We start from the raw sequence: 14,818 nt of genomic DNA, 5'->3' as shown, positions 1-14,818 counted from the left end.
ATTCGCTGGCCTTATATTAGCTGCTATATGCTATTTAAGATCACAGACTGTCTTTATTCCATATGTTTTCATGAGAACCCGATAACAAGATTCCTTAATTGTTAACATTGTTAAATTTAATGTGGAATGATTGTCTTTGTAAAGAGGATCTTGGAATGAATGATAATTTTTTAAAGCATTCGTGTGAGGAGGATATTATCGAAGTGTTTAAAGTGAGTATCTATATAAACTGAGAAACGTAATGAGACCTTCTGCATAACCTTTACATAATGCCTTTTCCCTTTGTGAGCATAAGAACACATTGGTGGCCACGTAGATTAGGAAGAGGATTGTGTATAAATATTGGAACAAGGCTGATGGAAATGAGTAAAACTACTGGGACAATACTACAAGTTATTTCACGATGTGATAGCCACTGATACAGTCCGAACAGTTCATAGAATGAGGACTGCGTTAGCTGTTCGGGAAACATAGATGGAGCAAAGAGTCAGATCGAATAAGTGATTCAAGCATTGATAGTAACAATATAAAGGCATCACACTTAGCTGGATGGATACAGAAAATCAGACTCCTTAAGGTACAACCTAGACATAAGGGTAGCAATAAAGAAGTACACAAATTAGTCAGCACTACAATAATAGGATCACGTGTTACAATGAATTCTTTACTGACTCATAGTGGTAATTATTTCAGAATTACTTCAAAGATTGAATTTTCAAAAATTATGTATGAAAGAAAGCACATGAACCACGATTTTATAAGTAGTTAACGGATCTCAATAATGAGAAACACGATTCTGGACCACTTTGACCTCTGAAATTCATGTTGGCTATGTGCCCTATATGCAAACGCTATGATGTCATCAAGATGGTGCAAATTTCAAAAATGCAAACTGACTTTGGTAGGATATTACAAACTACAGTTGGTTGGGATTTAATTTTTTGAAGTCAAAGATGTCGTTTGGGGGGGGGGGGGGTAAATTAAAAATTTATCTTTGGAATACTATAGACTCAGCAGTAAATTCTGTATAGGTAAGAAGTAGAGGTGGCGTGTTTTGGATACATACTTCTGCATACTTCTCAAGATCACCCTACTACACACCTCTGACTACTTTTTGAAACACCATGGAAAAAACATAAAAAAGTGGGAAGCGTTTAGGATTTTTGAGAGGGCAAGCAATTAGAAAACAAATGCTCTGATACAAAATAATTTCTGCTTGTAGAAAGAGCTACCTTTGATGTGAGGGAAAATATGTATATATTCTCTCTCTCTCTCTCTCTCTCTCACGCACACACACACACACACACACACACACACGTGTGTATGTGTGTGTGTGTGTGTGTGTGTGTGTGCTATTTTTTACATTTAACAAATATTGCCATTTAGTTTTTTTATTTTTTTGTATTCATTTTATCCTGCATTTTTTTGTAATTTCCTACGTATAAGACCAAGGAATCCTAGAAGATAATAATAAGCAGACATACATTCACTTTCCAGCGCCAAGTTTCTGAAACCCGCACTGGGCTGCTGCCTCCGCAATATTAGTCTTATTAATGTAATATTATCCGGATCATGCAGGTGTCAGTTTTCATAATGACATAAGGAGATTCATCACTATTTTAGTCTACTTGTCAAAGAAATATGTTTATTATGATTACTCCCGTTTTTAGCTAGTTGTTTGTCTCTACCTCAAACTCGAACTTCCGCCTCTGAGCATCGCGACACTCTTCCGTGTCTTCCGCCGGCTCATTCCAGTCAGTGCTAAGGGTAATGCCCACACTCCCTGCAAAACATACAGATTCACATGGATCAAATGTATGATTAGCACTTAAAAGTTATTCATTTAGTGAAGTTTCCAATTGTTAAGAAAGTAAATAAATTGAAATAGACAGAGATTTTCTGACTGACGGCACTAAGATGGAGCAAATCAGCATATCCTTTTGTAAGGAAATACGACCGAGGTTTCTACATATTAATTTAAGCTGTGAAAATTGAATCATACTTGATATTGGAACGGAAGGGTTGGAATCCTTCCTACATAGTTCACAATTTGATAGGGTGTGGACAGTTTTGCTTGAAACATATTTCACGGTCACTTAACAATAAGGACTCCATGTGGAAAGACTCTGAATTCAAGGCACCCAGCAGCAGACTCTAAAAGTAACTTAAGCAGCGAGCATCACGTCAGAATGGATTAATAGAGGAATAGCTTATTCGTAATGCTGGTCACTAAAGTTTTTTATCATAAATATAACTGTTACTCGACGGAAACAGCTATTGTACATTTTAATTTCGTTCAGAACCAGACACGTGCGCCTTTTGAGTCTAGGCATTTTCGTTCGTGTCTCTTATATGTTATCATCCTTGAGAACCATACCCAATTCTTCATCTAATAGTACTTTCATACAGTCTCCTTAAATATATCTTCATTATATTCCAGTCTCGAGCTGCCCTTACTTTAAAGTTCCATCTATCTCCATGGAAGTTGCTCACTGATGTCTTAACACATGTCTTATCAACCTCTCCTTTGTTTTATTCTTTCCACATATTCCCTTCCTCGACGACTCTGTGAAGAACTTCTTCTTTTGTTACTTTATCATTTCAGTTAACTTTCAACAGACTTCTGTAGCTTCTATTCTCTTCCTTTCTGGTTTTCCCGTAGTCCATGGTTCACTACCACACAATGCTGTACTCCAAACGTAAATTGTCACCAATTTCCGCTCCAAACTGCAGCTTGTTTTTTATTTTAGTAGATTTCTTTTAACAAGAAACGTTCAGCTGGACTCTGTCCGCCTGCTTCTAGCTTCAAATTTAAAAAATAAAAAGAAACGTTTATCTGTTTCTGTACAGTAAAAAATATCCCATCACCTATCAATCCAGTAAATCAATAAAAAATAATAATTGCAACTTTAACGATATAGAAGTCTGTAAGTTAATATAATTAGCATATTTTCATTCGTATTGCCTTATGGGATAGTATCCTGGGGTAACTCTTCACTTAGGCAAAAATTATTATTAACTGCAAAAAGAAAGTAATTAGATATATGTGTGAATTTCACACAAGTATGTCTTACAGGTAACTCTTTAAGCGGCTGCGAATATAAACCACAGCTTCACAGTATATTTACTGACTTACAAAATGTCTTATCAACAAACCTATGTGAGTATGAAGATAACAGAGATAGTCACAACATTAGAAAAAAGTTATCTGCGTTACTCTTTAATGAATCTAGTTTTGTCACAGAAATGGATGAAATATACAACTACAATCAGCAACTTCCTGCTATGAATAACAAAATATTTCTTGACACCCACAGGAAGAAATGATCATCGTAATAAAACAAGAGAATTCAGATTTCGCATGGAACAATGTAAGTATTAGTTTCCTTTTAGCGCTGCTCGAGAGTGTAACGTTATAGAAATATTTTCAGTGTGGTTCAGTGAATCCTCTGCCAAGCACTTAGTTATGAATTCCAGAGTAGTCATGTAGATAAAACTCTTTGACAATATATCCATGGAAATAAAATGTCCGTCAGATAGCAGACGTGTTTTCAAATGTATATTAGAGATGTTTCTCCTTCACAGTTCCTTCAATACGACAGAGGAGAGCTTAGGTAGAGTTCGTTGGGCAACAAAAACCTATAAATGACCGGTATGTAGCCATATCAACATAATGTTTTCGTTTTATGATTTGTATATAGTGATCTCTGTTTGTTCTATTGACACGTTCCACACCATAACGTATATCGTTAATTTGCTGTATGGTGCATGTAACTGCTGTAACTAACTAACTGGTTAAATAATTGACTAACTGCTCCTTCCCTTTCTCGTTATGGGTTATTTAGCTTCCAAGATAGCAGAAGTCTTTCAACTAGTCTACTATCGAGCCCCAATCTTTTATCTTACTTTTATCTCTAATCTGCTTTCTGCTAATAATCATTATTTTCGTCTTTGTACAGTTCATTCTTTCCTCATTAGACAATTTCATTCAATACGTAATACAGTCGTTTTTCACTTTCATTGAGGATAGCAATGTAATGAGAGAATCTTATCATTTCAGTCTGGATTTTGATCATAGCTCACTGTCTTTTAAATCCACCATCGCTTCTTTGATACATAAATTGAACAATGGAGGAGGAAAGCTGTTTGTCTTACACTGTTTCTAATCCCAACATATCCCTCTTAGTCTTCTGTTCTTACTCTTCCCTCTTGGTTGAACATACTGCATAATATATGTCTTTCCCTACAGTTAAGACCTGTTCTTTTTTTATATTTTAACAGGTAAGTTGTGTTTAACACATAAATAATGTTTTCAGGTAAGTAGTAACTATTTCTTCCTATTTCCTGCATTGTATGACATGTACGCTATATTAATTTTAAGTTCGTCATGAACCTGGGAACGACTATAAAACCGAAAACACGATAGAGTAAAATAAATGAACAATTAACAGTCAAATGGTGCAAACTTCATTCAAAAATTTTTACATTATCATGTCTCCCTACGAAGCCAGGACCCATTTTCCTGTGAATTTCGAACATTTTTCACCAAATTATTTGGCCTGAGAAAGTATCTCCATTCTTCTCCTGTCTTCCTTCATTGCCAAGGATATCGGAATTGCGCCTGTGATGCCTTTACTTTCCCTGAAATCAAACAGATGTAACATTCTCTACTCCTCTTAATTCATTATTGTCAACAACGTAAAAGTTTTTAAGATGCCTTTGCGTAAGTTCTCGCATTTATTTGCATTGATAGCTTCAGTACGGTGTGGACGATATAGTCCCGAAAATCAGATGTTTTGTCTCCACTCTCATAGATGCTACTCCTTTAGGTAGCTGCTCTACATCAAGATATTACTAACCCTCTCAGAGTCTAATAAGGATTCTCTGCGTCTTCTAAATCAACAGCTCTTTCTCACTCTGTCATTTATGCATTCAGTTCTTTCCCAAATACACACCATCAATGTACTTTTCCCAGCTATTCGCGCTCTCTGCTGCCAATAGTGTCTCAGTCTGCAAAAGAATCACTAGCGTATTTATTAGTAGCCGGAAAAATAAAATTCTTGTTTGATCTGGTAACATGAGGGACTTGCGTTTTTTTCAACACGTAGGACACATATTTCACCGTAACAGTTATGTGGACAACATACTAATTAATATAGCGCCTCTGTGGTAAATCTCTGTAGCAGTAATTTTGCAACCCCGGAGACATTTGTTGACACTGGTGTTAACAACTTTTTTCCACAATGTGTTGTTTGTTGTTGTTGTGCTCTTCAGTCCTGAGACTGGTTTGATTCGGCTCTCCATGCTACTCTATCCTGTGCAAGCTTCTTCATCTCCTAGTACTTACTGCAAGCTACATCCTTCTGTATCTGCTTAGTGTATTCATCTCTTGGTCTCCCTCTACGATTTTTACCCTCCACGCTGCCCTCCAATGCTAAATTTGTGATCCCTTGATGTCTCAGAACATGTCCCACCAGCCGCTCCCTTCTTCTAGTCAAGTTGTGCCACAAACTCCTCCCCAATTCGATCCAATACCTGCTCATTAGTTATGTGATCTACACATCTAATCTTCAGCATTCTTCTGTAGCACCACATTTCGAAAGCTTCTATTCTCTTCTTGTCCAATCTATTTATCGTCCATGTTTCACTTCCATACATGGCTACACTCCATACAAATACTTTCAGAAACGACTTCCTGACACTTAAATCTACACTCGATGTTAACAAATTTCTCTTCTTCAGAAACGTTTTCCTTGCCATTGCCAGTCTACATTTAATATCCTCTCTACTTCAACCATCATCAGTTATTGTTCTCCCCAAATAGAAAAACTGATCTGCTACTTTAAGTGTCTCTTTTCCTAATCTAATTCCCTCAGCATCACCCGACTTAATTCGACTACAATCCATTATCCCCATTTTGCTTTTGTTGATGTTCATCTTATAACCTCCTTTCAGGACACTGTCCATTCCGTTCAACTCCTCTTCCAAGTCCTTTGCGGTCTCTGACAGAATTGCAATGTCATCGGCGAATCTCAAAGTTTTTATTTCTTCTCCTTGGATTTTAATACCTACTCCGAATTTTTCTTTCGTTTCCTTTACTGCTTGCTCAATATACTGATCGGATAACATTGGGGAGAGGCTACAACCCTGTCTCACTCCCTTCCCAACCACTGCTTCCCTTTCATGCCCCTTGACTCTTATGACAACAATCTGCTTTCTGTACAAATTGTAAATAGCCTTTCGCTCCCTGTATTTTACCCCTGCCACCTTCAGAATTTGAAAGAGAGTATTCCAGTCAACATCGACAAAAGGTTTTTTTAAGTTTACAAATGCTAGAAACGTACGTTTGCCTTTCCTTAATCTTTCTTCTAAGATAAGTCGTAGGGTCAGTATTGCCTCACGTGTTCCAACATTCCTACGGCATCGAAACTGATCTTCCCCGAGGTCGGCTTCTACCAGTTTTTCCATTCGTCTGTAAGGAATTGGCGTTAGTATTTTGCAGCTGTGACTTATTAAACTGATAGTTCAGTAATATTCACACCTGATTTCTTTGGGACAGGAATTATTATATTCTTCTAGAAGTCTGAGGGTATTTCGCCTGGGTCATACATCTTGCTCACCAATTGGTAGAGTTTCGGCAGGACAGGCTCGTCTAAGGCCGTCAGTAGTTCTAATGGAATGTTGTCTACTCCCGGGGCCTTGTTTCGACTTAGGTCTTTCTGTGCTCTGTCAGACTCTTCATGCAGTATCGTATCTCCCATTCCTGAAGTATATCCCCCTTGTATAGACCCTCTATATACTCCTTCCACCTTTCTGCTTTCCCTTCTTTGCTTAGATCTGGGTTTCCATCTGAGCTCTTGATATTCGGACAAGCGGCTCTATTTTCTCCAAAGGTGTCTTTAATTTTCCTGAAGGCAGTATCTATCTTACACCTAGTGAGACAAGCCTCTACATCCTTACGTTTGTCCTCTAGCCACCCCTGCTTAGGTTGAAAAATAGAGAATTTGGTTCATTTCAGTCTAAATGAATACCTTAAATATGTATCGCTTTCGATCAGCATTACTTTCTCCATGAACAAATATGAGGATCCAAGTAGTGTTCCTACTTTGTTACCGACCATGAACTGCAAGATATTCACACAGTTCGTCGCTTGTATTTACCGTAGAAAATCGAACGACTGTGAAACACATTACACCACAGTTATTCACTATGTCTTGACGAACACATACAAATTCTGGAATTGCGTGTGAATCTCTTATGAAAGGAAAATAAACGAAATTTAAAGCATTAATAATAACATTAAACAATATAGCGAGGTAGTTTGATTGGATTACAAACTATGAGCTCAAGCAGGAGAGCTCTAAAGTTTGGAAGGTAGGAGCCGAGGTACTGGCAGAACTAAAGCTGTGAGGACGGTTCGTGAGTCGTGCTTGGGTAGCTCAGTTGGTAGAGCCCTTGCCCGCGAAAGGCAAAGGGCCCGAGTTCGAATCTCGGTCTGGCACACAGTTCTAATCTGCCACGAAGTTTCGTATCACCGCACACTCCGCTGCAGGGATAAAATCTCATTCTATGAAGTCATGTCTTGCGTGTAAACATAGTGCAATACTTATCACATTTAAATGGGTCGCCTGTCTTCGTCGCTATCGAGCGAGAAATGCAAAGCGTAGACACTTTCTGTAGAGCATCATTCGACAACAGTAGAACACTATGTGATATCCATAGTTAAGAGTGGTAACTAGCGCTTTTTACAAAGGGCGAGGGAGTTCAGTACCGCTGCGGCAGCCGTTGTCGGGTGCCAGACAGATGTGGCGCATGTGGCGTTCAAAAGCAGGCGCGGTCTGCCAAGAAATCTGTCACAAAAATTTTACTGGACGGAATTGTTACGACCGATTTATACCAAAGTGAAAAACATTGTATTTGCTTTAACATTGCACTCAATGGCTTGAGCACTCAGGGAAAAGGCCCTTTGAAAATTTAGAGGATGATTGGTGTTGAAAGTAAAACGTTGGCTGCGTTCAGACGGCACCCAGTTTACCGATAGATCGTCGGTGTAAAAATCACAGAGGTCCTCGAACAGAACACAAGACTTCATTCAGAAGCTGACATAGCCTACAGCTTCGCCAGTGCAGACAACACTACCTAAGAATACTAACATGCTCTTTGTCCCATATCGTGTTCGGTGCGGACTTAAGACTGTGCGGTGTCTGGCCGTCGGCCAGGTTTTATGGCGAATAGTGTAAATAACAACAACATCAGCAGTTCTAGTGGTTACAGTAATAAACATATATGATATTACAGTGTTATCAGTCTTATTGGTATCGTCGTAAATAGTTTTCTTACCATGTTATTGTGGAATTGGAGCAATGGCATAATGTGTGAGAAGCTTAGCAGCAGTACGTATGTAATCATACATAGAGAACAATTTGATTGGTCCAAAGAAGAACTTGAATAAAAACAAGGATGAGACAGGGATATAAATAATTAGCGATAAGGAAAGGCGGGATAGTGATGACAGATTGAAAGAAACATTGATTATCTTTTGTTCCAAATAAAGAAATATCGAATATTCCTAGAGGGAAGTTTTGCCTACGACACCATATAAAACACAAGAGTCGCCGTAAATGCTGCTTGATGTTGGAACAAACATAGGTAAACTGCTACTTGATTCGAATGGATAAATAAATAAATGAATTAACTCTTTAGTTTCGTAATGTGTTACTGTTGACGACGACAGTTTGGATCACGTTGGAAAGCTGTTGTTTTTAGGATCCTAAAACATAATCTCATGTTGTGGGGGTACACAGTTAACATCGCTTTTCCATTTAAATCTAAGTGATCGTGATTTTGCAGGCATGGATTCACTTTGTCTATGGTCTTTTAACGTTGCGAGTTTATTCTAGACATTACTGTATTGATTTTAATATCTACAGAATGGGGCTGCCGTGATGATGTGGCTTTAGGCCGTGAAACTGATTGTGTTCTAATAAACAACAATTTTAACAGCTGTTTGCGGAATTCTTCCTAACATTATGCATTTTATATAATTCCTAACTGAATAATGTGTAAACAGTGTACAGACGCAGCTGCTATATAGCTATGGGACCATTGCTTTTCACAATATATATAAATGACCTAGTAGATAGTGTCGGAAGTTCCATGCGGCTTTCCCCGGATGATGCTGTAGTATACAGAGAAGTTGCAGCATTAGAAAATTGCAGCGAAATGCAGGAAGATCTGCAGCAGATAGGCACTTGGTGCAGGGAGTGGCAACTGTCCCTTAACATAGACAAATGTAATGTATTGCGAATACATAGAAAGAAGGATCCTTTATTGTATGATATATGATAGCGGAACAAACAGTTACTTCTGTAAAATATCTGGGAGTATGCGTGCGGAAAGATTTTAAGTGGTATGATCATATAAAATTAATTGTTGGTAAGGTGGGTGCCAGATTGAGATTCATTGGGAGAGTTCTTAGAAAATGTAGTCCATCAACAAAGGAAGTGGCTTATAAAACACTCGTTCCACCTATACTTGAGTATTGCTTATCAGTATGGGATCTGTACCAGGTCGTGTTGACAGAGGAGATAGAGAAGATCCAAAGACGAGCGGCGCATATCGTTACAGGGTTATTTGGTAAGCGTGATAGTGTTACGGATATGTTTAGCAAACTCAAGTGGTAGACTCTGCAAGAGAGGCGCTCTGCATCGCGGTGTAGCTTGCTGTCCAGCTTTCGAGAGGGTGCGTTTCTGGAAGAGTTATCGAATATATTGCTTCCCCCGACTTATACCTCCAGAGGAGATCACGAATGTAAAATTAGAGAGATTCGAGCGCGCACGGAGGCTTTCCGACAGTGGTTCTTCCCGCGAACCATACGCGACTAGAACAGGAAAGGGAGGAAATGACAGTGGCACGTAAAGTGCCTTCCGCCACACACCGTTTGGTGGCTTGCGGAATATATATGTAGATGTAGATGTAGATGTAGCACGTAACGTTTAAATTAGCCAGTATGTCTCCTAGTGAAATGCTCACCATTCTGAGTGGCGCGGAACTGTTCGTTGTACAGGCGGTAGACTTTCCCGTGGGCGCGGATGAGGGTGTGCGCCGCCAGGTAGTTGCCGATGCCCGAGGCATTCTGAGAGGGCGCCTGCCAGCCCACGCTCGAGTAGCCGCTCGTGACTGCCACGGGCTCGTTGAACGTGATCCACCACTTCACCTGCAACCGACCACAGTCTCTTCTAAACAGGAGCTCTTCACCTGACTTAGAAATAATTCAGGCATCAAAGATTCGCTTCTCCAGACTCCTTCCTTCCCTCCCCTCATATGTAACTAACAATTACCTCAAATTTCAGAGTGACATACAGCCTGAAATTTTAACAGTAGCAACGCTAAAGTAAGTACACTGCCTAACAATATTACAGGACCACTTTTTCGAAACCCTGTAATTGTTTGACATTCCGATTCATAAGTCTGAAACTTGTCTCAAAGTTACTTACGGCCTTCCTCCGTGATGATGTGTAATGATGCAAAAGCGTGACGAACTGCGACGTCACTTACGGGCTCAGGGACGCTTCTGTCAGCAGTGTCGACACGTAAAAAAGAAGAAAAGGCCATATCTCAGAGGTTCATGTGAGTTAGGTTACTGATGTCACAGTCGCACGAAATTTTACCGCATTCTGCCAAACCCCACCAAGGATCAGTCACACTATGGAAAAGTCGTCATACCTCCTCTTACCCACATTTCACGCTTTCTGTTGATCCTCTGGGAGGAAGGACAGGACCACAACAACGAACGATGAAACCATGCTGTTTTCTTGTGGATGGCCGAGGAAAATATGGTTCTGCTCTCCCTCGCAAAGGCGACAAAAGAAAGAGTGTAATGTGTGTAAGAAGGAGAGAGGGGGGCGGGTGTGACGACCTTGCCATCGTGTGACACGTCTACGTTGGCTTTGGTCAGAGGTTTAGACGTTGACGCCTTGCTGTTTGAAGCATTGCCGAGCCCGAGGGTGACGTTGCAGGGCGTCATGCTTTTTACCATTGCAGAGGAAGGTTTAGACACATTTGGGCCAAAATTTCAAACTTATAGGGCAAAAAGAAACAATTAAGGGCTTTCGAAAAAAATGATCCTTTAATTCAGTTGCGCAGTGTAAAGTGTTTTAAAATAAGAAATACTTATCTTCTTCACCCATTTGTCCACAGTATACTGCATTGTCGTAAAGTCAAAAATAATGCAATAAAGGTAAAGTCAGTATTTTTAAAAGTATTCATCCTAAAATTTGAGAAGTATTTGTCTCATTCAAATCATTTAAAAACCATAATAGCAAAAAAACTCTCGGCTTTGAAACATCGTAATTCACCCAATATAAAAATTTGTGTTCTTACTACTGAGAGTACTTTTCTTAGCACTAAAATTCTGAACCCATACCTGCAGACATGACGTCATCAGAAATTTTCCGGGGTGTGGGAGGAGGGGGATGGTGGGATCCGAGAGATGCTAGGGGTGCGGAGCAAGACAACAAAATTGCAATTTTTTTTTTTATAAATCCTTCATTATGGAGTTGTGTAACGCTACAAAACTAAATTATAGGCGAGAGAGTTGATGGTTATCTACTCACCAGAAATCACGTCTGTGAATATCCGTGTACACTAGATTCCAGATTTGCATAAAATGTCCCACTATGACAGCAAAGTACTCTTTGAGCCAGGAATGCGCTCTGAAAGTTCCTCAGACTGTGATAGGTGGCGAGGACAAGGCTGTGTCGAGATGCTATCAGCAGTGTTGGAACCAACACAGATGCATCAGAAAACACGCACACGAACGCACCATCCCACTATTTTACTGTTGTGAAAAGTGAAACAACTATTGGCACGTACCCCCGAACAGCCATCTTGCTCTGCTAGTACGATCTGTAACCCATGCTCCGTCATCTTTGTTCTTCGTTCTGTGTACCCGTCTCTGCGCCAAATTTACGACAATTCGACGTCTGATCCCTGACTAACTTTTATCACTTGCCATTTGTAGCAGTTTTTCGCTAATGGTTCTCCTCACCTAGCACCATTTTAAAGGGGAAGAAGATAAGGTGTTATGTTCTACACTAGGAAAATACAGTTAATGTTACTGACTGCATTTAAATCTTATGTACATTGTGAAAATTCCAATGTTAGTTTATTTTTAAACAGGTGCCCATCGTGGTTACTATACTAAGGAACACTAATATTTACTTACTGGAATTATGTATCTCTAGAACGTTTAGTGACTGTATCTCATTCCCTTTCATAATCAACAAGTAACAGCAAGAGCGAATTCCAAGATAATATGTAGCCAAGTTCACTCACCTGACACTTTAGGACAGCAATACGTACTGAGAATGAGAACTGCCGTTCAGGAGCGCTCCACCCATTGCCCCCGCCCCCACCGCTCCCCCGTCCACCACAGCCACTTGCACACTGGGGTATGTGCATAACTGATGAGGTAGCCACGTTACGCAACATGGCGTTGGGGATTATGCGATGCTGAACTCTAGGTGTCAGTCAAAGGTCAGCATTCAGCTGCTTTCTAAATTGCGTTTTGGTTTTGCTCTTGTCATGAATGATGTTTTATCAGTCTTCTCAATTTTAGTTGTGTGACAACAGTTGGTGATTGGTTCCTTTCTCTGAATTAACTATCTGTAACTTCAAGTGGTTAACAAACGACTTTCACTCGACAATGAGATTATGTTTCAAGACCATAAAAATTTATTTTTGTGTACTGTAGCGTCATGATGATTACACTGCTTTTTCATACAGTACTTCTTACATTACTTCACTAATTCTACAACACGTACCCAGCGTCCATGTTTAAATACTTAATATTTGTTTCATATACAACGCGCAGCAATCACTTATACTGGAGCTGGCTCATGGAATAGGCAACATATGCGTACAGCGATCGCATTTATCTTCTATAAGAACATTTCGGCAATCCTGCCAAGCTAACGCTGATATACACTAAGGTGACAAAAGTCATGACATACCTCCCAATCTCGTGCCGGACCCCCGTTTGCCCAGCGTAGTGCGGCATCCCGACGTGGCATGCACTAAACAGGTCTTTGGATGTCACTGCAGAAATATTGAGCCATGCTGCCTCAACACCCGTCCATAATTGCGGCTGTGTTTCCGGTGGATGTTGTTCATGAACTGATCTCTCGATTATGTCCCTTAAATGTTCGATCGGATTCATGTTCGATGATCGCTCAAATTGTCCAGAATATTCTTGAAACCACTGGATAACATTTATGGCCGGCGAAATGGCGCATTCTTATCCGTAAAAACTCCATCGTTATTTGGGAACATGAAGTCCATCAATGGCTGCAGATGGTCTTCAAGTGGCCCACATAAGCACTCCCTGTCACTGATCCATTCAGTTGGACCACCAGGACCCTGTCTACTCTACGTAAACACTGCCTACACCATTATGGAGGCACCACCAGCTCGCACAGTACCTCGTTGACATCTCGGATCCATGATTTCGTGGGGTCTGCACCACACTCAAACCCTACCATCACCTCTTCCCAACTGAAATCGCGTATCATCTGGGCTTTTCATGGTTTTCCAGTCGTCTGAGGTCCAACCAGCATGGTTACCAGCCCAGGAGAGGCGACGTCGTGTAGTTAGCCACGGCACTCTCGTCGGTCACCTGTTGCTACATTCCATTAACGCCGCATTTCGCCGCATTGTCCCAACAGATACGTCCGTTATACGTGCCAAATTGATTTCTGCTGTTATTTCACGCTGTGGTGCTTCTCTGATAGTACAGATATCTCTACGGAAACACCGCTACTCTCGGTGGGTAAGTGAAGGGCGTCGGCCATTGCTGTGTCCGTGGTGACAGGTAATGCCTGATATTTCGTATTCTTGGCACACTCTTGACACTATGGATCTCGGAATGCTAAATTCGCTAACGATTTGCGAAATGGAATTTCATATGCCTCTAGCTCCACCTACCATCGTGCGTTCACTGTCTGTTAATTCCAGTGGCGCGGTCATAATCACGTGGGAAACCTTTTCACGTGCATCACCTGAGTACAAATAACAGCTCCGCCAAGGCACTGCCATTTTATACGTTGTCTACTCGTTGCTACTTCCACTACTTCCACCTGCATATGTGCGTATCGCTAACACATGACTTTTGTCACCGCATCGTAGTTTATCTACGTAGATTCGGCATCGTCATAAATTATGATTTCCATCACACAAGTTTTCCATTTTTAGGTTATCAATCTGTGACAGGTGACCAACACATTTGTCCCACACGAACTGTTCCTATAAATCCCGGTTTTAGTACACTTTGAAGCAGTACCGAATGAGGTTCACAGTCTATTTTAGAGTCCAGTTGTGTTACCTGCAAGTAACTCCGTTCCTTCGTAACGCTTTGCCCATGCTTTGTCGTCTTCGAACTTGTCAAATCTGATTGCGTTGTTAATGGGCCAGATTCAGTTTCTGGGGGTAAAATTCAAGGCAGAAGCCGAGTCATAATCTTGTGTGACCACTCAGGTACAGTTTTTAAAGGAGTGGTAGACTTACGAGTTGGCAACGTTAGCCATACGTAACTAAGAAGAGTCTGTGCACTTTGTCGTCACGGGCCGGCTCCCTATATTCTAGCAGAACAGAAATGTCCGCACCCAGATTTCTTCCTCTTCTTATTCCCAGCATATAATGGACATCACACAATGGAAACGGAAATGAGCGTTTGGCGTCATTGGCCGGGGCCGCCTTGGTGCAGGTCTTATTACATTCGACGCCACATTGGGTGACCTGCGCGCCGGATGGGGATCAAATG

The 14,818-nt window shown here is 40.6% G+C and overlaps 1 protein-coding gene across 1 annotated transcript in view; it reads right to left on the bottom strand.

The window, feature by feature from the left end:
- LOC124805754 (myrosinase 1-like) overlaps positions 1-14,818 on the bottom strand; it is a 59,918-nt gene that overhangs the window by 25,716 nt on the left and 19,384 nt on the right. Inside the window, exons 5-6 of the mRNA XM_047266322.1 lie at positions 10,033-10,216; positions 1,689-1,783 (exon numbers count right to left, since the gene is read on the bottom strand). Coding sequence (XP_047122278.1) covers positions 1,689-1,783; positions 10,033-10,216 — 279 coding nt within the window. The remainder of the gene's footprint in view (positions 1-1,688; positions 1,784-10,032; positions 10,217-14,818) is intronic.

The sequence above is a fragment of the Schistocerca piceifrons genome, chromosome 7 (genome assembly GCF_021461385.2).
Source record: "Schistocerca piceifrons isolate TAMUIC-IGC-003096 chromosome 7, iqSchPice1.1, whole genome shotgun sequence".
Taxonomy (NCBI): domain Eukaryota; kingdom Metazoa; phylum Arthropoda; class Insecta; order Orthoptera; family Acrididae; genus Schistocerca; species Schistocerca piceifrons.
This window is presented reverse-complemented; position numbering and strand designations above follow the sequence as displayed.